Below are 24,657 nucleotides of genomic sequence, written 5' to 3'. Positions count from 1 at the left end.
ACTGAGTTTTTAGTTGCATGATGTCAAATACTTGATGGTAGAATTGCTTGATAGTTTCAATATTATGTTTGATAAATGTGTTTTCAGTACACTCCAATGTTTTGTTGAAGCCAAAAAGTAGCTGTGTCATTCTTGGATGATATAAAAATTCATCAGTATCAAAAGAGATTTCTGTTGAATCACTGACAACCAAGTTTAAAGAATGTACAGAAAAACGAATATATAATGCCCTAGAATTTTTTCGTCTTCAAGGGTCATCTGTTACAGTCCATTACATTTTCCACGCATATAGGAAGAATTGTGGACCACTTTTTGTCTACTAATGAGTTTCATAAGTCTACTAAAATATATATATATATATATATATATATAAGCCTTCTTCAGTCATGTCATCTACTGGAACAAAATACCAAAAAGTTCCCATAGAGAAATATTTGTATTTTAGAAATTCACAAATCTAACAATAACTGTTGTCTCTTCTACCTGACTTGCACAACAGGAGCAGTACTAACGTAAATGAGTAATTATTACCATTTCTTACTTATTCAAAATGATTTCATTCATCACATCTCCTATTATTTTAATTATCTGGTGTCAGTGTTTGCATTCTGCAAAAATGTTCTGCCATAATGTTATGAAATTTTGCAATGGTTTCTACCAAATGAAGAAAATTTACATTATCATGCTTGTAAAGTTTCTTGGATGATTCTCTAGATAAGTGGTTCTTAACCGGTGTTCTGCCGGTGAAAGATGTCACATGACAGTTCTGAGTATAAATGGCTGCTCTGAATAAACATGTCGAGGGAATTATTTCCATTATAATTAACAATATTGGAAGAAAAGATAAGTTACTTTCCTCCTTAAATACACACAATTATGACAGGATACGAAATCCATTTGGCACAGTTAATACGCAGAGTTATGAATTTTCGTTACAAGAAGAAGAAAAATTAGTTACCTTGTCAATGGATCGTACTCTAAAAATGAAATTCTCTGAAATAACTCTTGAGGAACTTTGGATTTTTGTCCAAGCTGAATACCCAGCTCTCTCCACAAGGGCACTGAAAATGTTGTTAGTTTTCAACATATTTGTGAGAGCTTGGTTTCTCAATATTAACCCAAACATAAAAAGTGTGAAAGACTTACTAATATAGACAAAGAGATGAGGGTAGCTATATCACATATCAGACCTGATATTGCTGAAAGGTGACAAGCTCAAGTATTGCATTAAAATAAGTTCCATTTTTATAAAAGGCAGGTCCATGCATATTTTTATTGTTAGTTTTATGACCCTAATGCTCTTGGTGTTCTCCAAATTTTTCTTATAATCAAAAGTGTTCTGTGACTTTGAAAAGGTTAAGAACCACTGCTCTAGATATTGCTTTGCAAAACTAAATCATGTATATTACTCATTCAACAGCATGGCAATATTTTTATTCTAATTTTCATATAGTTTCTGTTTAGCAGAAAATCAATAATTTCAAATCAGATTTCACTTTTGAATACTTAACACTATTGCTGACGTGCATTTCTTCATTTATATTTACTAAGAATATGTGATAAATGATGGTACTAGTCTTTGCACCCATTTTCAGAGTTTGTAATATAGATAGACAAAATACAGAATCCTTGGAAGTAGAATAAAGTAACCAGGATCTAGTGATTTTTTTTCATCATTTGAAACAAATCATGTGTAATAACTGTGTCATGTAGACCACAGACAAGTGTATGAGGATGGTCTGAAAAGCCTAACAATGAAAAAAAAACAAATTTATAATTTCAAAATTATTTTTATTTTTCAACATAATCCTCCTTAAGACTAATACATTTATTCCAGCAATGCTCCAGCACCATTATCCTGTCCCTGTAGTGGTTCTCAGTAAGAGCTGCAAACTCCTCTACAGCTGCAATCACCTCTTGATTCGAAGAAAAATGCTGACCAGCGAGGAAGAGTTTTAGTATTTTTTGGGAAGAGATAGAAGTCAGAGGAAGCCAAATCTGGGGAAACAATTCATAGTGCAGTCCCTTAATTTTCCCATTGCCAAAACATCTTTGTGGGCAGGTGCACTGTCCTGATGAAAGATGATTTTTTTCTTCTGCAAACCAGGTCTTTTCTCATGAATTTTTCCGTCTAGTCTGATTAAAAGATTGGAATAATATTCCCTGGTTATTGTTTAACCCTTTTCAAGATAATTAATAAACACAATGCCTTTAGCATCCCAAAACACCAATGCCATGATCTTTCCTGCTGATGGAACCAACTTCTTCTTTGGCACTGAACAACTGGCTTCTGTCCACTGTTTTGATTGCTGTTTGGATTCTGGTGTGTAATGATGAATCCAAGTCTCATCCATAGTAATAAATCAACACACAAAATCAGTTTCATTCTTGTTAAAATGCTCAAAGCACTGTTTAGAGATTTTCATGCGAGTGCGTTTTTGATATACTGTGAGAAGAAGAGTGCCCATAAACTTTTATGAACTTCGAATGAATTTCTTTTAGTGTTAAACCTTCTTTTACAAAGAATTTTATAACGACACAATATTCAATTTTATCCATTTCAAGGGATACAGACAACTGTATAAAACAAACTACTTCATAGAATGATTTGCAATTTCATACAGATGCTTATGACAGATGTACCAACTTAGGAAAAAAAAAAAAAAATCTTGCCGATAGTGCTGCCATCTATGGTGGAGGCTGAACTTCAGACCACCCTCGTATGCAGAAGAGCATACAGGTAATTTGTTATGTCTGTACACAGATGCTAAGAATATCAGAAACAAAGGAGTAGTTTGTTGCCTTGGTCAACATACTGGGACCTCATATTGTAGACATTAGTCAGACTTGGCTATCAGAAGCAGATGTACTAACTGGTATCAAGGTGCAAAGAGTAGAGTATTTTAAGTAAAGATAGATAGGATAGGAGAGGGGAGGGGGCATGCTGCTAATGATAAGAAATGCCTTGAATCCAGTTACAGGCTGACAGAGAATTTCTACTTTGCAATGAACAGCATGGGTTTACTAAGGGAAGGTAATGTTTTAGCAGCTTGCTCACATTTTATAATAATGTTACCACTGAGTTACACAAGGGGAATGGATACACCATGATGCTTTTGGATTTCGATCGAGAACAGCATGGAATACTGTTGCATAAATTGGAAAATATGGGACTGGATTAAAAACTATTGGCATGGATAAGAGGATGACTGACTGACAACAGATATCAAAAATTCATATGTAGGGAGTGTGAATCTGCAAGATTCAAGGTAACCAGTGGTGTGCCTCAAGGATTAATGCTTGGTACACTGTTATTCAATCTGTAAATTAATGACATTGGGAAGGATTTGACATGTGACATACAGCTTTTGCTGATGATGCAAAGATAGGTAGGTTAATCAGGAGTACTGTTTGAAGAATGATTTGAATAGGCATGTGAAAATGGCCATCATTTCAATGTTAATAAATGTAAAATCATGATCTCTGGTGTGATTAGATATACAATGTTGTATTATATCTGTGGGATTATGCTTGTAGAAACTGATGAGGCTAGGGATCTTGGAGTTTTTGTAAACAGGAAGTTGAAGTTCTAGTGTCATATAGCAAAAGTTGTAAATACAACTCAAAGAATAATGGCAATGCTGAAATGAACCTTGACACATAAAGATAAGGAAGTCATTTACCTCTTTACAAGGCTTTGATAAGAGCTCACTGCATGCAGGTCTAATCTACTGGTTTCCATGGCGATTCTGATACAGTGGAGAGATTGCAAAGGAGAGTGAAAAAATGATATCAGGTTTGTGGAATATAGATTGGCTTTGTCAGCTGCAAACACTATCAAACAGGAGAAAGAGGAGTGATATGATTGAGACTTACAACCTTCTGAATGGGTTAAACAGAATCTCAGTAGATAGAATTTTTCATTTTATGGAAGGTGAGGAAAGGATGTGAAGGCATCCATGAAAGTTGAGAATGAATGCTGTCAAGAAAGAAGCTAGATTTTTCTTTCATAGAGTAGTGCATGATTGGAATGGATTGCCGTTGGATAATGTGTGTGCAAGGAGCATGAATGAATTCAATAACAGGTATGACAGCTGGTGTGAATAGTATGGCCTCCCTTGATGAGTTCTTGGCTGCCTGGAGGTCTCTCTTAATAATAGTAATAAGTTTCAAAAACTTCTGGCAGGCAATTTTCAATAATAGTGCCATTGTCTAATATTTAAAATGGGACACTCTAATATGATAGAAAGTATATTCAGTTTAATGAACTCTTTGGGTTTATATTCAGTTTTTCAGAAAATTCATCATTTATGGTTGACACAGAGGAAGGAATATTCATCCTGCTGAAGTTAGTAGCTTTCCTTTTTCTGGCATTCCATCTATTTTCTCCAAAAATTTATTCAATGATCCCAATAATTTTTTTTCATTTTCTTCTTTAATGGTTTTTAGTTTTTTGATCCTGATGATTTTTTTAAAATCATCAGGATCAGAAATTAGCATTTTATCTTATAAAATAACATGCATGTAACAAGCAACTAAATTTTAACAGCAGTAAATTTTTGTACTAAGGAAATTCTCATAACAAATAAACAAGTGCTAAAATACAATAAGCAAATCATTATGTACTAGTCTGTAATTTATGTCTGTGTATTCATTTACCATAAATAAATATTAGTTATTACATAGTGATATCTGTTATAATTGAAATTGAAATCTACAAGTACTTTCATCATTGAAAGTATACGTGCAGAACTAAGCAACACCATTCTGATACAGTAAACAAATGGCAGATGATGTAAACTATAATATGAAATGTCAAATTTAGCCATTACACTAATACTGTCAGGTTGTTTTTTTTTAAATTTAATTCGAAGATACTCACCATTCAGTGTGTATATCACTTGGAAAATTAAAGCAAAATCATCAAACTCTTTTCTCCTCTGTATAAAAAAGATGAAAAACAGGGTCAATATATAAAGATCCTGTTTTTGTCTTTTTATTATAAGTTTGTTTGGCGCAAATACATTTCTAATTTAAAAAAAAAAAAAAAAATGAAAAAAGCTTTAATATAATAAAGATATGTATGACATGAATGGCCACCACGAAATGTGGCACATTGTGTCAAGCACAACCTGAACAACTGTATATAGCACCATGTGCATGGAGGCTACCTATTATTTTAACTCAATGAAATAATTCCATATAGAATTTTCCTCTTATTTTTCTGAAATGAACAACTATCATGTGACCTTTGCAATTTTTTAGGATAATAATACATCACTAATCTGAGAACAACTTAAATCAATGGAAATTAAACTCATACCTTGTGATCCTGTTTGACTTGCATATCTTGATCACTTTCTAAACAAGCTCCTGAGGTGAAACGAGAGCTGAGTGTAGTTGATAACGGTTGATATAACATAGATGCCCTGTGGAATTCTTCTTGTTCTCGCTGTTTTTCCCACTCTGTCATGCCAGGAGGTTGAAGTGATCCCAAAGCATCTAAAATTAAAGAAATAATGAATTAAAAAAAAAAAAATGTTATGCACTTTCAATTTATTTCAGTAAGTCTTGATGATGAGAAAGAACAAAACATGAAGGAAACAAAATGACCAACAAACAAAATGTGTAAAAACAACTTTATCTAGTAATATGATTTCAGGTAAAAAAAAAAAAAAAAGTGTTATCCTAATAATGCTGTTAGTTTTTTATGTCAATTCCATCCAAGAAAGGTTGAAAACTTAATACATCATTAATATTAAATATTGAAATGGCCCTCAGTCTATTCCCTCTCCCCTGCGCACACAAATAATAAAGGACTATAAAATGGAATTGCAAAATGCAAATTGTACTGTCATGTAGAAAGGGGCAAAACTTATACACAAGTGATTTGATCACAATAATGACCATGATTTTGTGAAACAAAATGATTTGGTACCATTTTTATGGAATATATTAACAGCATAAGCTTGCCGCTCAAAATATTCCATAAGAAATGTTACTAAATGAAATCATTACAGCCTCCTTTAACTGTTATAGCTGTCTTTCCTTAGATATAGTCCATAAGAATCTTATTATTTTTCTATCCTAGGACAGTCTGAACCTCTCATGGATAGCAATTCACCATTTTCTCACACAAAACACGTGTTTTGTGTGAGATCTTTAATCCTATCTCCTGACTTATGAAGTTAATGTTTGGTTGTATTCTCTGCAACCATGCAACTGTTTTCCTGTGAATCTTGATCCATTCATCTGTTCATCCAGCATCTGATGCACTATCCTCTCTAAATACAATCTAAGTGGCCAAACCATTCCAAATGTTGTCATTTGACATTATCTTTAATTATATGTGATCTATCAAGATCATCTAATTTGTTCATTTTTTTAAAATTTTGCTCAGTGTGTTTTATTAATTTTTTAGAGGTATTTCATTCAAAGACTGGAGATTTTCTTTCAGCATCTTTTCTAATTATCTATGCCTATCTCCACAAAGGATAGTGGGGATAATGATTGTGCATACAGCTTTAATTTTAAGCAGTATAATTTATTACTTTTCCATAAAAGCAAAGCTTTTATTATGGAGCACCCTTGAATAAGAATTTTTTTTTTGACTGCAGCTTTTTTAAATTAAAAAAAATAATGAAATGATCATATATAGGTGTTATTGCTTGGCTTTGCATGCAATAATACCTCTATATTGCTTGCCTTTGCTGTATTTTTGGCAGTTAATGTTATGATCTTTTAAACCTGAACAGAATCCTCTTTGCCAAATTCTATAATGATGATTCCCAAGACTTAAACCAATATAAAACAAAAATGTAATATCCCTAAATGGAAGAGGAAGAAATATGCCCTGAAATTTTCATAGAAGAAGTTCACTATGCAATGGGTGGCATGCATAATGGAAAGGTACTGGATGAAGATGAGTTACCAATAGAAGTTCTGAAAGCAGGTGAACCAGTCATGACTACATTAAGTAAAATTTATACATCAAGTCTAAGACAGAAGAGTTGCAATAATGCTATCCTTATTATAGTGTTTAAAAGAGAGACAGAGAAGATATTAAAAATTACTGCCATATTAGTCTCCTTTCAACAATATACAAAATAAATTAGATTTTTGCCAACCTCCAGAACAAGCAGGATTCAGAAAAAATTACAGCAGTATTGATCATATATATGTAATAAGACAAATCATTGAAAAGATAAATGAATACCAATTTAGGTATTGCATTTATTGAATTTGAAAAGGCATTTGATTCAATCTCAATGTTAGCTATTTTAGAAGCTCTAAAAAATCAAGGAAATGAAAACACTTGCGTTGATACACTTAGCCATATATATATAAAAATTCAACTGTGGCTATAAAATCAAGAACAAATATGAATTTTCCTATAAAAAAAAGGAGTTAGACAGGAAGATGCCATTTCACCTAAATTATTTACAGTAGCCCTAGAAGAAAATTTTAAAAATCTGGATTGGAAAAAACTAAATCATCTATGATCGCTGATGACATTGTTCTTTTAAGAAACTCTGCAGAAAGTAAAAAGAAAGGATTAGATATAAATGACAAAACTAAAAGAATGTATAATAAATACATCACCAAAAAAGCCAATACAAATGGAACACCAAGACACTGATATAGTAACCTTTACTATATGTTTACCTAGGACAAAAGATCACAGTAGAGGGAGACCGTGAAGAAGAAATTATAAACAGAATTCAACTTGGTTGAATAGCCTTTGGAAAACACTCAAAGAAAACATCCCAGTCTGCCTTAAAAGAAAAATATTCAGATTTATATACTTCTGGTCATAACATATAGAAGTGAAACATGGACTTGGACACAAAAATTGACTAACAAGTTGAGGATTACCCAGAGAAAAATGGAAAGATCATTACTTGGTATTACCATTCTAGATAGAAATCACACTACTTGGATCAGAGCCAAATGGCTTGGATTTTGCCTATCAAAATTCACAGCAGATCACCTAACCCACATCATCCACCTTTGGAGTGCCATGGAAAGTTTTAGAGAAACTTAACATTTCATTTCATTTGACATTTCCAAGCCATTTCATATGGTATGTCATTCAGGGCTTCTCAGCCATAACCGCCATCTTATGGTCTATCTCCCTCCCTTTGTAATTAGATTGCAGTTCTCTCTTGGACTGCTCATTATGTCTAATGGTTGAAGGTGTTCCCTCAAGGCTGTTATTTCTCCCACCCTCTTCCTTATATATATAAATGACCTACCTACTCTGATAACTTTAAAGCCTATTCACAGTTTAGCTGATGACAGTACTCTCCACTCATGTGACAACCTTGTAGTGTTCAAATATCTTCAAGCTTCAATATCTACAAAAAGTGCTCCTAAACACTGATCTGCACACCATCCAATGGAGCAATAACAATCTAGTCACCTTCAATGCTTCCAAAATGTAGTTTTGTTTTTTTCTTTGCAAAAAAAAAAATCTCAGATGTTTTCTTCTTACCTTTCACAATATTCCACCTTAACAATTAAGATAAGATGATCTTTCTTCTCAGACTGATTCTTATTCCTGGTCTTTCCAGGCATAATTACATCACTTCTATAGCATCTTCAGCTTCCAGAAAATTTGGCATCCTCTTTTGCTCAAAACATTACTTTTCATCTATTCAATTATTTAGCCTTTACAAATCCCAAATCTATCCAACCTTGGAATACTTTCACATTTGGGGTGGTGTACCTAAAACATCCTAAAAATTCTTGATGCTGTTCAGAAGAACAGTTAAGAAGATTTAATGACTCCTAGCTCAGAGATAGTAAGTTTTCACATTGTGTCTCTTCCACAGCTATTTCCATGGGCAATATTTAGCAGAACTAGCATTCATTATGTCCCACTTCTGCTAAAACTACAGCAATACAAGTAACAGCTTCTCAATATCCTTTTACAGATAAGTCAATAAACAACCGACTACTCCCAGTCGTCTTTTATTCCATTTGCCTCAGTTCTGTGGAACAGTCTTCTGATGAAGTATTTCCCCCTTCTCCCCAAATTACAACTTCCAGCTCATTAAGAGGAATATTAACTGATTACATTGTTCTTGGGGTGGTGTACCTAACTGGGGGTACTTAAGGGTCAAAGCTGAGAGGAGACCTCCACATAGCCTTTAAAGGAATGCGGAGAACCGACCAGGGCTTCTGACCTAATGTCCAATCCTCACCTTCTCGTGGTGCACCCTGTTGGGTATCTACTTGGATACTGAACGAACGAGGATGGGCTGGCAATTTGGGATTTAGCCGACCAAACTGTATTCTTATTGGTTAAACCAAAATAAAAAATGATGGTACGACATGACAAAATTTCATGCCGGCTGGGGCATCGCCCGGTTAAACAAGGCACCGGTTGTTTTTGCCAGGGAACCAGGGCGAACGGTGAAAAGTCAGCTACTGGAACAAATCTGAAAATAAACCCAAACTAAATATCACCAGAGTTAAAGATCGGTGCTATCTACGTAAGAAGCCTGAATGGCAAAGAAATGGAGCTAGCTGAGGAATTAGATAAGTACCAGATCGACATAATAGGGGTGACTGAAACAAAAAAGACAAAAACTGGTGAGATCTTTCTGAGCAATAAATACAAAATGTTATATTCAGGCAATGACAATCAAGGAAAAGAAGGAGTAGCCATAGTATTCAACACAAAATACGAGGCTAATCTTCTTGAATGGCAGTCAGTCTCAAGTGGAGTAATGTGGACAAATATGAGAATGGGGAATTGGACAATGAGACATATTTGTGCCTATGGTCCCACAGAAGGTTCTACTAAGGTAGAAGTGGAGGAATTTTTTGAGGCTTTAGAAAAAGCAACTGACACAATGAAAAAGGAAAAGTTGGTCCTTGTTGGGGATCTAAATAACAGAGTAGGAAATGATTGTGAGACATACAAATATATTTTGGGAAAATTTGGAGAAAAGAGCAAAGCTAATAATAATGGCAAATATCTGTTGGATTTCTGCTCAGAACATGGACTGGTTATTATTAACACCATGTTCCAACATAAAAATGTGCACAAATTCACATGGAGAGAAGAGGCAAGGAATAAGAAAAGTCTCATTGGCTATGTTATTGTTGATGTAGGACGCTAGAGTGTACAGAGGATTTGAAATTGGAAGCGATCACTATTTAGTCTTGAGCAGGATAAAATTGAATTTCATATTGAAAAGAATAACATGTAAGAAAGTTTTAAAGTGAATAAAAGTTGAGCAGCTCTCAGATGTGAATTGTAGACTAAAATACACAAAGATTATTGAAGAAAAATGAAATGGGAAGACTATGGCAAGAATATAGAAAATAAATATCAAGAAGGTGGCAAATATTCTGGAGGTTGTTGAAGAAGCTTAGGAACAGAGGAAAGAGTGCTGTAAAAGGAGTTAGAGATGATAAAGGTGACATGAAAACGGGAGGAAAAGATATCCTTGAAGTATGGAGTAATTACTTTGAAAAACGGCTAAATGAAACAAGCAGTGATAACAGCACAGTGGTAAAAAACACTGACCAAGCATGCAGTCAGGAATACATATCTATACTTGAAGTAGAAAAAGCCATCAATATAGTAGGAGTAGATGATATTCGACCAGAAATGCTGAAGTATGGTGGTATAAAAGTCTTACAGTGGCTGCACTGCATAGTTCAGAAAGCCTGGACAGAGGGATGAATTCCTGATGATTGGAGTAGAGCTCTCATAGTACCCATATATAAAAAGGAAATAAAACTGAATGTGAGAATTAGAGGTATTTCCCTACTGAGTGTTCCTAGCAAGATCTAATCAAGTATACTTGAGAAACGGTTGAGAAGAATTGTGGAAGAAAAGCTTGGTGAAGAACAAGCTGAATTCAGGCCAAATAGAGGCTGTGAGGATCAGATCTTCACTTTATGACAAATAGTCGAGAAAGCATGGGAATATAACAAAGATCTGTATTTAAGTTTTGTCGATTTGGAAAAGGCATATGACAAGGTGCCAAGAGAGAAGCTATTCAATATGCTACAGTTATATGGTGTCAATGGGGCATTATATCAAGCAATACTTAGTCTTTATTTGAGTTGTAAGTCAGCAGTTAGAATTGAAGGAAGTACAGGAAGATGGTTTAATGTTAAATCTGGTGTGAGACAAGGATGTACATTATCCCCTCTGTTATTCATTATCTATATGGATCACATTATGAAGGAAAGTGGTATTAAACATGATATCAAAATTGGAGATGTTAATGTCAGCTCTTTGCTTTATGCGGATGATGTTATAATTCTAAATAAATCCGCTATAAGTCTGCAAGATTCTCTGGCTAAATTGAATAGCTGTTGTAATAGATATGGTATGAGGGTCAGCAATAAAAAGTCAAAGACAATGAAAATAGGCAGAATCATTGAAAATGTCAACTGTGTTGTGAATGGAGAACCTGTGGAACAAGTGAAACATTTCAGCTACTTAGGCATGATTTATACTGAAGATGGTAAATTAAATATAGAAATAGACAACAGAATCAGCAAAGCTGGTATGGAAGGAAGTCAATTCAATAAATTCATATGGAATAAGAGAGAAATTAGTCGGAACACTAAATTAGCTGTATACAAGACAGTGTTCAAATCAGTTTTAACTTATGAGATCTGGGTCAGAAGTAAAACACTTGACCAAAGACTAGAGACCACAGATATGAGAGTCCTGAGAAAGATTAGGGGCGTGAACAGATCGCATCAATGGCAATATCATATTAAAAATGAGGATATTAGGAAAGAACTTGACATTGTCAACATCCAGGAATGCGTTAGCAGAGATAATCTCAGGTGGTATGGTCACTTAAACAGAATGGGCGAAGAAAGATTAGCAAAACAAGTGTTCTCTGCCAGGTTGGCATGAAAACGACCCAGAGGAAGACCAAGATATAGGTGGAATGATACGGTACAAAGTGCCTTAGACGATAGAAATAAGATTTGATAATGTTGGAGTCTTGACAAGTAACAGACTGATTTGGAGGAAAATTGTAGATAGGAAGTTAGTAATGATGTAATTTTTTCATGTAGTACTGTCATATCCTGTACACCCCTTGAGGGTACATGGCAGGAATTTGATGATGATACTTTGTTCTTGACACCGATCCATATGCAGCGTTTATCTGCTATGTATAGGACTGATACATTGTGTGTGTGTGTGTGTGTGTAGAAAATAATAAATAAAACAGCCCAAAATAAATCCAAAATAAGTTTAGTGCTATGTAGCAAGCAACAAGAGAGGGAGAGATGACCATGGAAAGAATAACCTTAGTGAAAGTGGATAGTAGAAAAAAGTATCAGGTACATAAGAAATAGCTGAGTTGCAAAGGATTCATTTTAGTAAAGTATATAGTCCTTATATTCCTGGCAGATCCATTAGTTTTCTGGATGGCAGGAAGGAACTCTAACAAACAATAGATATAGATGAGTCCAAGGTATTAAAGCTGTTACAAGGGCTTGACTCAAATACAACAGACTGGATGAAATATCAGCATGGGTGCTTGTTATACCCTGATAAGTTAAGAATGTTAAATTTCCACTTATCATGGTATAATGAGCAAAGAAGTAAAAACCCTGAAAAATAATTAAGTAAACATGCTTGTTTCTAAGTAGGTATCATTGTGAAATTTAGAAAATATTGAATACATTAATTTAAGAAGAAAGAGATAATTAATCAGCTCAAGGAGGATTTTATAATAAAAAAAAAAAGGAAATTTAGATAAATATGTATAAAGCATAGTTGCCCGAGATAAAGTGTAAATTAAGAGAGTTATGGTTTTGTGTATATTAAATTCAATGTAAGAATAACTTGTAAAAGAAAAATAAAAATGAGCTCGAAGTTCGGGGGGAAAAGCAGTCTGTTGCCCCAGGAGGTCGCGTACTTGGCGTGTGGGGTAAACAAGCAGGAGAGAACGGATGTCATGAGGTCATGTGACAAGAAATCGAGGTGCCGGATTAACAGCGAAGTTTTGTTTTTTTCTGATAGGGTGAACATATAAAAGGGTCAGGAACCCCCACGACACACTCTCTTGGTTTTTTATTCGTCGTGTGGAGTTCTGGGATTTCCTCAAGTAGTGAAGGTTCAGCATGGTGCTGGCCGAATGATACCTCTAGACTAGAACGATGCTACTGCGGGTGACCCCGGTAACATCGTCCTAGATTCCCGGAAAGTAACGGCAGACCATGCCATTAAAAAGTCAGCGGAAGCATGCGCCCGATATCTAGGCTGGTAATTACTATGAAGAAGTTAATCCGGGGTAGATTGAGGGAAACAAAGAATTGTCCTAATGAAACAGAAGATACACTGAAACAGATGCAGAAAATTAGAGATACCACTGAATGGAGATAAGTAAAGTTTGTTATTTATATGAATGCAATCTGAGGGTGTGATGATATGGGTCCTTTGTTAGTGAAGGATTTAGATACAATTATAGGTCAGGACTATAGCACGTGTGTTTTATGGGAAGTCATGAGTGAATAGTAATTAAGTGAATCTGAATATTTGTATGTTGAAGAATGCTTAAAGTTATCAGTTATTAGTGTGGAAATTAATTAATGGAATTTAGTAGCAATTTAGATGTCAAAGAATTATTAACTTGTGTGAGAAGAAAATTGTGTTTTATGGGAAGTCATGAGTGAATAGTAATTAAGTGAATCTGAATATTTGTATGTTGAGGAATGCTTAAAGTTACCAGTTGTTAGTATAGAAATTAATTAATGGAATTTAGTAGTGATCTAGATGTTAAAGAATTATTAACTTGTGTGTGAATTACTTGAGGAAAATTATGTTCAGAGATCATACCTGATGAAGTTTAGCTATTTAATTGATTCAGATTAGAATGTGTCTATTTAGAGTGATGATTGTTCATGTATGTAAACTGTAATTTTAGAAGCTAATAAACCTTGCTTGAAATTAACTAAATATGAGTCTGTGTATAGAATTAAATTCCCACTCAGATCCGTAATAAGTTTCACAAGCGGTGCATCGAATTCTATACACAGACTCATATTTAGTTAATTTCAAGCAAGGTTTATTAGCTTCTAAAATTACAGTTTACATACATGATTGTATGTAAACCTGAGTTTACATACAATCATGTATGTACATATTTTTTGGTTGTTGAACCTGAGTCTCAGCACATGCATAATTCCTATTGAGTGGAAGAAGAAGAGTATGATAATCTATTATACAAGGGTGGAACCAAGACCGATGCAGTGAATATCCACTAATTAGTATTTCTGATATAGTCATTAAGATATTAAAAAGGTAGGTTAGGCATCACATCCAAAGTGGGTAAAGAAGACAGTGAAGTAAGTGCTCTGCTGTATTAATTTTAATTAACAAATTGATATTTATATTATAAGAACAAATGACAATGATATTGTTGCCAAGTGTAAGGTTACACATTTTGGATGGAGGACATTGCAAGCAAAGTAATATAATAATGAGAATTTGTTGGAAGAAGTGAATAAAACTGGGGGTTATTGTAGACAGTGAGTGACAGTTGCTAAGTCAAGCTGCTAAGGTGATTAAGTCATTACACTGGATAATGGTGCTGTTAAAGAGAACACTAACTTGTATAAATAAGAACATTATTCTCTCATTTTACAAGGCTTTGATAAGACAACATTTGGATTAATGAGCACAGATATGGTCACCTGGTTGCCAAGGCAACAGGGAGATTGTTGAAAACATTCAGAGTTGAGTAACCCAGATGATAATTGGCCTAGGGAATTACGCATAGGAGTACAGAGTAAGGAAATGTCGTTTTTGAAGTTTGAGGAAGAGGCAGAGGAGAGCAGATATGACAGAAACATACAAGTTAGTAAGGAATCTTTATGTATACAAACACAAGTGATTATCAAAGAAAGAGCCATATGGCTTCATTTTGGTGACGTAAATTATATAGAAATAGTGGATATTAAGGATTCAACATTATTTCAAAGTGGAATATATGTAGAAACTTAGGGAGTTTTGAAATTTTGACTAGAGAGCTTATGAGAATACAATCCTCAGCATTGGAGTTGTCTTGGCTTGTATTCATCTCTGGAAGCTGGCCATGGGTATTTGGGTCCAGGCTCTTTTCATTATATTTTCTTAGTTATGTGAAAATATAAAGACAAATACAGTCAAACAATGATGAACTTTTAGCGAGCAATCACTAACTATACTGTATTTTAGATGAGGGACTGGACTATGAAATTTCTCCAAATCTCAGAAGACCCACAATTTGCCAAGGTTGCTTTCTGATCCATAGTAATATCCCTGTTAGCACTTGGGATACATTCTAGAACATGAAGAGCCAACTGAAACAGTGTTAAATGGGATTAGAACATTATATTTTCTTAGTTATGTGAAAATATCAAGACAAAATACAGTAGAATAATAATAAACTTTTACTGAGTGATTCTTTTTATGAAAATTACTAATTATACCGTATTTTAGAAGAGAAATTAGACCATAAGATTTCTGTAAACCTCAGAAGACCCACGATCGTCCGAGGTCATGTGTGGCTGATAGTTGCAATTCACATCTTGTAAGCATTTGCCAAATAACACACATAGCATCAACACTATAATAAAACAGCACTTAACAGAGGAGTGTTAAGCAGGACATTACCATTTATGAATACGAAAAACAACATTAATCTATAGTTAATATGCTTTTTACATTTACAGAATGACACATTTATATAAAAAAAAAGAAACAAATACTGTTCCTTTAGAAAACAAAATAATAGCATCATCATTTTCTCATGTTTTGTAGAACACCAACAGTGTATGTGCTGACCCAGAAGAGTATCTGGGTCAGCACATACAAAGAATCAGCATAATTCCATACGGTGGTTTGGTCTACAATTACTGTAGACACACATACACACTAAAATAATGTTTAATATACCAGACAGAATCACTTAAATGATACGAGTGTGAAAATTGGAAACCTTGAAATAACAAAAGTGGAACAATTCAAATATTAAGAGTAATGATCACAAGCCAACAAATGATACAAATTCAAAATTGAATAAAGAGAGATAATTAGGCTTTTTTTTTTTTTTTCTCTCTCTCTCCCCCCCATATGTATTCAAAAAACATGTCCTGCCCACTGCAACTTTCTGAACTTGATTATATTAGGTACTGTAGGTTGTTCATAGAATTGATATAACTCTTGGTTGTATCTGACCTCATAGGTAACAACTGGACAAATTATAAATTTATATATATGAACTTTAGTCTTTCAATGGATATCTTTTGAACTGAATACACATGGGGAGGGGGGGGGAGAGAGAGAGAGAGAGAGAGTAAAGCCTAATTATCTCTGCACCACAGTCGCTGACTGTGGTGCAGCAGGGGGACACGTTGAACATCTATAAGCTTTATTGTGAGTATAATTAAATATACTTTATATCATATTTGTCACTAGTTCTATGTTTGATATATAGCCTTACAAAATTAAGGCCATCTTTTTGAATCACCCTGTATTTAGTGGTTCTGAAGATTCCAAAAATAATTTATGACAAAACTTTCATTTTGCCATAATTCTATTTAATAAGCATCAGTCTGATTTTTTCTCCCAGGTTACTAAATTCATACGGTCATATTTTACATGTTCAATAACAGTATCACAATAGGTATTATGAAAAATAATTTTTTAAAAAAAATGTATATTATATACTAGAATATCTTTTCTTCATTTCTTGATTTGATTCTATTAATGTGATTTCTCTAATTCTTGAATGGCTAAAAAGATGTTTAGAAAGCACTTTATAAATATTATTTACTTTTGTTTGAATCTAGTCTAGAATGCAAAAGACCTTTATAAGGGTTTTTAAACTCAAAGCTGAGCTAGTCAGTCCCATACAAAGGTAAAAGTTTCCTGAGCAGTAGGTTATTATATTGCAAACAGGAACTGACCAGAGAATAGAAACCAGACAGCTGCAGCAGAAAGGATCATAATATTGATTTTCTACTAAGTTGAGTTATTTGGTTGTGAAGGATAAGATGAAATTTGCAAGTTAGTCAATTTTTTTTCCAAGTACAAGAAATCACACTTCAGTAAGTTTACCAATCTGTACATAGTCTAGTCCTAAGATTGCTGGATCAAAAGAATACATTTATCACATCAAATAACACTGATCTAATTCTTTAAAAAATGTGAAACATATTTTTAAATAAAAAAGACATTTTTGCATTTTACCTTTATTCCTGGTTTTAAGGAGTACTAAATACTGTTCATATCGTTTTTGTTTTGCTTCATCAGCTGCAAAAGGTTTAAAACTCAAAGTAACAGAATTTGATGACAACTGTGTTTCTTCAGTTATTGAAGGTAGTGATGCAGTACTTTGTTCTTTTATTGTTTTTTGAGCTTCTTCCAATTGTAATTTACTTTCTGGTGTTAGCAAGTCAAAAATCTTGTCTTAAAAAGAAACAGAAGGGCATATTATAACCAAAAATACTGAAATTCCATTCCATTTATTTTTCTTATCTGTATTATTTTAGGTAAAAAAAAAAACTATAAAAATTTTGATACCTAATCAGCAGAACTGATAGAACTTAAGAGAATCACAAGTTGTTCAGGTAACACTTTTAGCTGCTAAAGCAACTGTTTGGTATAGTGTGCATGGTAGTATATTAATCAACTGAATGGCAAATGAAACTACCACTGTGCCTTAGCAAATCATGTATGCATGGACTAATGTACAAAGTATGCAAAAACTTCAAAAATATGATTATTAATGCAATAAATGCAAAGTCTTGCCATAAATACTGTTACAAAAACTATTATAATGATACAGCAGACATCTGACCACCAAAGAACAGATCAACAACACTGCATTAGGATGCAACAACTTGTTGTGTGAAGGCATGCCTTCACTGTAATCCTGTGAGAATGGAGAAAGCAATGTTACGAGAGATGAACGTTTCACTGAGAATAATGTCACTTACACTAACTGATGACCTGGGGGTGAGAGCCTATCATCGTTCTACTGGACACTTCCTTACACCACAACTTATGTGGAATATGGTGATAAAATCAAAGGCATTTCTCTGGTGGTAAGCAAACAAGACACAGAGATATCCTCTTCACAGATTAGAAGATTTTCACCATCCAGGGCATACCTGATCGTTTAACTGCCAAAACAATCAGGCCCTGGATGGTCACACATTATGTACCATAGCACTCAGAGACTCAGGTCATCACATACCCAGCTTCAGTGATGGTTTGGTGGTGGTGGGGAGGACATATTAGGACATATCAAAGTTGCATTTCTGTGAGGAAAGGGATCAAAACCTCAGCCAGAGTGTATCAAGACACTGTGCTAGAACCTGTGGTACAGCCCTTTTGAACAACACCATGTTTCACCGTAGGCAGTGGACCTTCCAACAGGACTCAGCCCTTGTACACAAGGTGAGGACCACACAACAGTGGTTAGAGGAAAATGTGCCAGACCACATATTACCATCTCAATGGCTGTCTGGAAGTTGAATCCGTTGGACTTCAAATTATGGTCAGAGCTTCAGAGAGTAGCCTGCAAGAAACAATATCCCAGCATCGCCAGCCTGAAGGTGGATTTGGAGTGAGTAGTGGCAGCATTTCCATTGGATGTTGTGCATGCTGCATTGATATGTGACCTCACAGACTTCAGGTGTGCATGAAGACAAAAGGGGAGGGACATTTCAAACATTGAGTGCTGCTATATGCACATTATATGTATGGTTTGTATGTGCTGTAAATGATTTATTAAGAGATTAAAGGTTTATGCACTGTTCAAGTTGTAACTGTATTTATGACTAGACTAGATAATATAATGAGCATATTGTGGCTGCTGTCATAGTGCAGTTAGTGGCCTCCACAGTGAAGTCATATTTCCTCTATCCAGTATCAGGTTAAAACCATATAGAATGCAACAGCACTTCTATATATATATATATATATATATATATATATATATATATATATATATATATATATATATATATATATATATATATATATATATAGAGAGAGAGAGAGAGAGAGAGAGAGAGAGAGACTGATGCACTGCCCATTGTCTGCACACTTATTATAGTTCAATTCTGTAATGATCTAGTTGACTCATCTAATGTTTAATTTCAGTGCCAGTGTTTCTGACTTGGTCAATTTTCTCTGATTAATTGCTCAAGTCTTCTGTTTAATTAAATCATTAGCTGAGGTTGTTGGCTGCCCATTTCGTGTTTAGCCTTTAATGTCAACTCAGCTATTGCTGTTTCTTGTTCTTTATGCAGTTGCTTCACCATAAAAATATCGCAAGTTGGTAATGAATTTCAATACACCCATATTTTTGTGAATCAAAAACTAAATTACTGTGTGCATTACATTCTTCAATAAACATGTTAAAGATTCATCCGCTATGTACGTAGGCTGTTCAATAAGTTATAAGACTATATTTATACAGAAAACAGATTACCTTTAATCGTCATCATTTACATGGTCTTTTTCAAAGTAACAACCATGAGACGCGATGCATTTGTCTCAACATTGCGTCCACTTCTTAAACACATGTGAAAGTCCTTTTTTTGAGAATTCTTTCAAAACCGCCTCTGCAGCTTTTACAAATGCTTTGTTGCTTTCGAAATGGCGGCCTATTAGTGGTTTCTTGAGCTGAGGAAACAGCCAGAAATCGCATGGTGCGAGATCAGGACTGTATGGAGGGTGTGGTAGGATATCTATTTATTCTTCTGCAAAACGTCCACTACACAACCAGCAATATGTGGCCTTGCATTATCATGGTGCAATAAGAAGCCATTCTTCAGCAATGGACGCTTCCTTTTGATGTGATGTACCATTGTCCGTAAAACATCCGCTTAGTATGAGCCGTTTACAGTATTCCTGGGTTCTACAGCGTGTTGGTAAACAATGCCTTCGTAGTAAAAACATTATGGTCATAACTTTACCAGCCGATTTTACAGTTTTTGATTTCTTGGGGGTAGGCGAAGATGGATGCTTCCATTCCCTGCTTTGTTATTTCATTGTAGGGTCATAGTGATACAACCAAGCTTCATCTGCTGTGATGATGCGTTTTAAGAAGTTGTCGCCTTCTTGTTCCAGTCTTTCTTTCCATTCTGTGCACACATCCACTCGATGCTGCATTTGCTCCGGTGTCAAGAGTTTGGGAATCCATCGGGAGCAAACACGTTTCAGTCCCAAATGTTCAGCCATCATTGAGTGAACACTTCCCACAGAAATATTCAGGACAACATGCAGCTGGCGTACTGTAATTCTGAGATCCTCCTTGATGATAATCGCTGCTGTGTTGATCATTGTCTCTGTGATGGATGCTGAAGGTCTTCCCTCACGTTCAAGATCTTCCACATTTTGCCTTCCTTCCTTAAAAGTTTTATGCCAGCGAAAAACACTTGCCCTCAACATTGCTTCATCGTGGAAAGCTTTGCATATCTATATATACTTTAAACGTTAAAAGTGTCCGATGCCGATTTTTGCAAATGCACACAAAATTTAATTGTATAACGCTGTTCCAAGGACGCTTCCATTTCGACGACTGGTCACGGCTCGTAGGTGCGCCGAAACAAGCTTGCGTTTAGTCATGTGACACTCTGGCACATCAGCCTGTATACGCCACCTATCAACCTCTTTTGTTAATACAGATAACAACAGAAATTAATATTGTGATGAGTGGTTTCGCGACAGTAAAATTAGTCTTATTACTTATTGAACAGCCCTCGTACATGATAACACAAGAAACGCACCTTTTTTTTGTACAGTGAAATCATATTTCACTGTATAATACTGAACTCTAACAGAGGTACAAAGGAAGAATAAAACAAGACTAGACATTTCAGAACTGTTGGGCACATAAAGGCATTACTTTCAGAATGCCCCCACAGTAGAATTTTGACTAGTCGATAAACCACCATGATATTTAATTTTTATAGCAAAGATGCAATATAAATGAAAATAGCACCTAGGAATGGAGCCCTTGTATGTAATCTCTCTATATATATAGGAACAAGGTGGGTAACTATTATGGATAAATTAATTATTTAAAAAGTTATTTCTCCTCACCACCTTATTCTCATCTCACAGGATACAGAATACTCTATTCTTAAGTACTAACGATATCAAATTCGACCAGAATGGAGCATTCTGTATTGTGAACCCGAGCAGTATTGTGAGCTTAGTAATGTTAAGCAATGCTAAGCAATTTTTGCAATGGAGTAGACCCCACCTTTTTTTTTTTTTTTTTTTTTTAACAACAAGGCTTAAGAGTTGAATTTACTAAGGTTTAAAAAATCAGAATATTAATTAACATAACCTGTGTCTTGACAATATAAATGCTGAAAATTTAATTTCACTAAAAACTTCACTAGAGCTGAGATAGTATGCAATTTAGAATAGTGGGTACCAGATAGTAACAAATGAGTATAAGAAAAACATGAATATGAAACACGAATTTTAAACCAAAGTTAAAATTCAAAAGATGAATGCGCAACTCTTGAATTTTAAAGAACTGAGAATGAAACAAAACTTATTATATATGAGGTGTGGCTATTAAATAACAAGACTAGTTGCAAAAATGCGATTTATTATCACAATTGTACAACTTAATTGTTATCCCCTTCAACATACTCTTCTCCTCTATCTATACACTGTTGCATATGAATTTTCCATTGTTGGAAGCAGTGCTGCAAGTCATCAGTGCTGCCGTTTTCTCCTTTGAAGGCAATGCTGAGATTTTTACCAAAGTTGAAATCTGCATTGAAGCGCACCCATTTTCAGTCAGTGGATGAGATAAAATAAGCCAGTAAAGTAAAGTAAAGATGGGTGGTGGCCGTTTTGTTTATATTGAAAACATCATCAGATGAATAAAGCAGAAATATGTGAGCTAGTTGCATGACCATTTTGTACAAAGTGTTAGGAGGAGTTTGGTTGGTTAGAGCAGCGCTTCCCAAACTGGGGGCTGTAAGTTTTGTTGAGGGGGGGGGCTGTGAAATAATGAAAACAAATTTAAAATGTTTTAAGACTAAGTAGATTTTTTTTTTTTAATCTTAAAAGAAACATATTTAATTTTTATTATTTCTTTTTTGTTCTTTTTTATATTTTAATGGAAAAAAATCACACATTGGTGTTGGTTCACAAATTTTGCTTCCTGCATATTTTGGCGCTTAATGAATATTAGTAAATATATGCTTATTCATATAAGTTTCATTTCAAAAATATTGATAAGAAATAAAAAAAGATTACAAACGTAAAATCTTGAATATAAATACAATAAATATTATAATAATATATGTCTATATTGTGATTTTTTTTCCGATGGGGACCATGAAATATTTTAATTTTTTCAAAGGGGGCCTCGGCATCCATAAGTTTGGGAAGCACTGGGTCAGAGTATTCAGGAATATGGCTGGTTTGAGAGTACAAGGTAGTAATTTATTTGGTTTAATTGTCATGAAGGAGAGAGTAAATATGGTATTTTTGTGTTTATAGCACATTGTGTAGTTCTTATTGCTAGCGATTCAGAAAAGTGTAATTTAGATTAATTTTCTCGGAAATCGATAATGATAATCTTTCGCATGCAAGAATATTTCAGTGGTAAGATTTTGGTTGTTTCTGGTATGTTTTTTCTTTGAGATGGAAAGTAGGTAGTTGGATATGGAAATATTACACTCTTGAAAGTATTCAATTAAACGGGACTTCATAGAACAAATAGTGGAACTAACATAACAATATAACAGGGAGATATTCAGTAGTTTGCTGATGATGCAAAGTTGGGTAGCGCAATAAAAAATCAAGCTGATGTTGAGAGTTTGCAGGATGATTTAAATAAGCTGGCAAAATGGGCAAAAGGTAATGGATGTCAGTTCAATGTGGAAAAGTGTAAAGTTATGCATTTTGGGATTAAAAGATTACCAGCTGTGTGCTACATTGATGGACCGGTACTCCAAGAGATTGATGAGGCTAGGGACTTAGGGGTGTTGGTGGATAGGGAGATGAAGTTCAGGGGACATGTTGCTAAGGTATCCTATGTGTAATCTGGATGTTAGAGAGGAATAATAACCTCTCTAACATCCAGAGATAAAGAGGTTATTATTCCTCTTTATAAAGCATTGATACTTCCACATTTGGATTACTGTGCTCAGGTCTGGTCACCTGGATTCCTTGGAGATGAGGAGGTTGTGGAGAGGGTTCAGAAGAGAGTGACTAAGTTGGTGAGTGATGTAAAAAATGCTCCCTAGATTGATACATTGAGAGCTGTGGATTGCAGAGGTTGGTTGATAGAAACATTTAAATTGCTAAAAGGTTTTTATAAGATTGATGCAGGGGAAATGTTTCAGATTTGTGATAGTGATGGAAGAACAAGAGGTCATCCCTGGTCCCTGGAAATTAAGGAAAAGTTTGGTTAACAAGGGTGTGAGAATGAGGTTTTTTGCCTGGAGGGCGTTGAATGAGTGGAATTCATTGCCTGACTCAGTTGTGAGTTCTTCATCTGTAATTGAATACAAGAAGAGATATGATAGAAATTGTTTTGCTAGTTTGGGTCTCCCACGATGAGTCTACTGACTCCATGGAGATACCCGTAATAATAATAACAACAACTTAAAACTGGTTTCAACACTATCTTCTACCCTGCAAGTTTAGTGTTCTGACTAATTTCTCTGTTATTCCATAGAAATGACAGCTGAAGCAAAAGATGAACTATAAGAGTTCATTTAACTCTTATAATTCAAGTATAAGCCCATTCCAGTAATTTATTGTGCATGCATTTACATATGTAAATTTCACTTCTGGCCTAATTGGCTGGGAAGGGAACATATTTCTTAACAATATTAACACATTTTAGACTCAACAGCAATTTTTTTCAAACAAATTTAGTCCATTTGTATTGAAAATTACAAATAAATAAGCAAACATTCTGTAATTCAGAAAAGACCTGTTCTTAACAGCTTTACAGAACTTCATGGGCTTTAAACTTTGTTATCTCCAGCTGAAACTAAAGATAGTAGAACATAATTTTATGCATTTCACAAAAAAAAAAAAAAAAAAAAAGGAATAAATCTGCTCATTTTTGGTCTAAATCCTACCAGTATTCCTTACAATAACTTAAAAAACTGGGCCCATCTCCAAAGTTTAATATGGCAACCTCAAAGAAATAATAGCTAAGCAAGCAAACATTTTAAAATAAAATATTATATACTTACTTCTCTCTGTTATCTTTTTCTTTTCTAGCAGCATTCCTCTATGTTCAGCAGTCAATGAGTGTCTATTGAGGAAATGATACTCTGGATTAGGTTTCTGTTGATTTTTCTCTTGGAATATATGAATGGGCTTAAAGTCTGGTGGGAGAGAAGGTAATGGATATTGCTTCCTTTTAAGTGCCTGCTTAGATGCAATGCAGAATCCTTCTAAAATTGTTCCTATATAATTTACAGCATCCTTGAAACCTAAGTTAAATGCAACAATGGATCGATATCAGTACCCAAACATTCTAAATTATTTTTATATATGCATTATGCATGACACAAAATTAATTTAACCTTGTAGTACAATTTTAGTATGAAAAATAAAGCACAATGATAAAAAAATAATAATAATAAAATACTGAAATGCAGATTATTGGTATTTAA

At 34.3% G+C, this 24,657-nt stretch overlaps 1 protein-coding gene across 2 annotated transcripts in view; it reads right to left on the bottom strand.

Annotated features, from left to right (window-relative positions):
- LOC150100956 (G patch domain-containing protein 1) overlaps positions 1-24,657 on the bottom strand; it is a 246,391-nt gene that overhangs the window by 71,746 nt on the left and 149,988 nt on the right. For both annotated transcript variants that reach the window (XM_090401354.1, XM_090401355.1), the window contains 3 exons: positions 24,232-24,474; positions 17,228-17,446; positions 5,324-5,502 (listed from right to left, as the gene is read on the bottom strand). In XM_090401354.1, coding sequence (XP_090257480.1) covers positions 5,324-5,502; positions 17,228-17,446; positions 24,232-24,474 — 641 coding nt within the window. The remainder of the gene's footprint in view (positions 1-5,323; positions 5,503-17,227; positions 17,447-24,231; positions 24,475-24,657) is intronic.

The sequence above is a fragment of the Typopeltis vanoorti genome, chromosome 12, assembly GCF_054136105.1.
Source record: "Typopeltis vanoorti isolate ZY-2024b chromosome 12, IOZ_Tvanoo_1.0, whole genome shotgun sequence".
Classification (NCBI taxonomy): Eukaryota; Metazoa; Arthropoda; class Arachnida; order Uropygi; family Thelyphonidae; genus Typopeltis; species Typopeltis vanoorti.
This window is presented reverse-complemented; position numbering and strand designations above follow the sequence as displayed.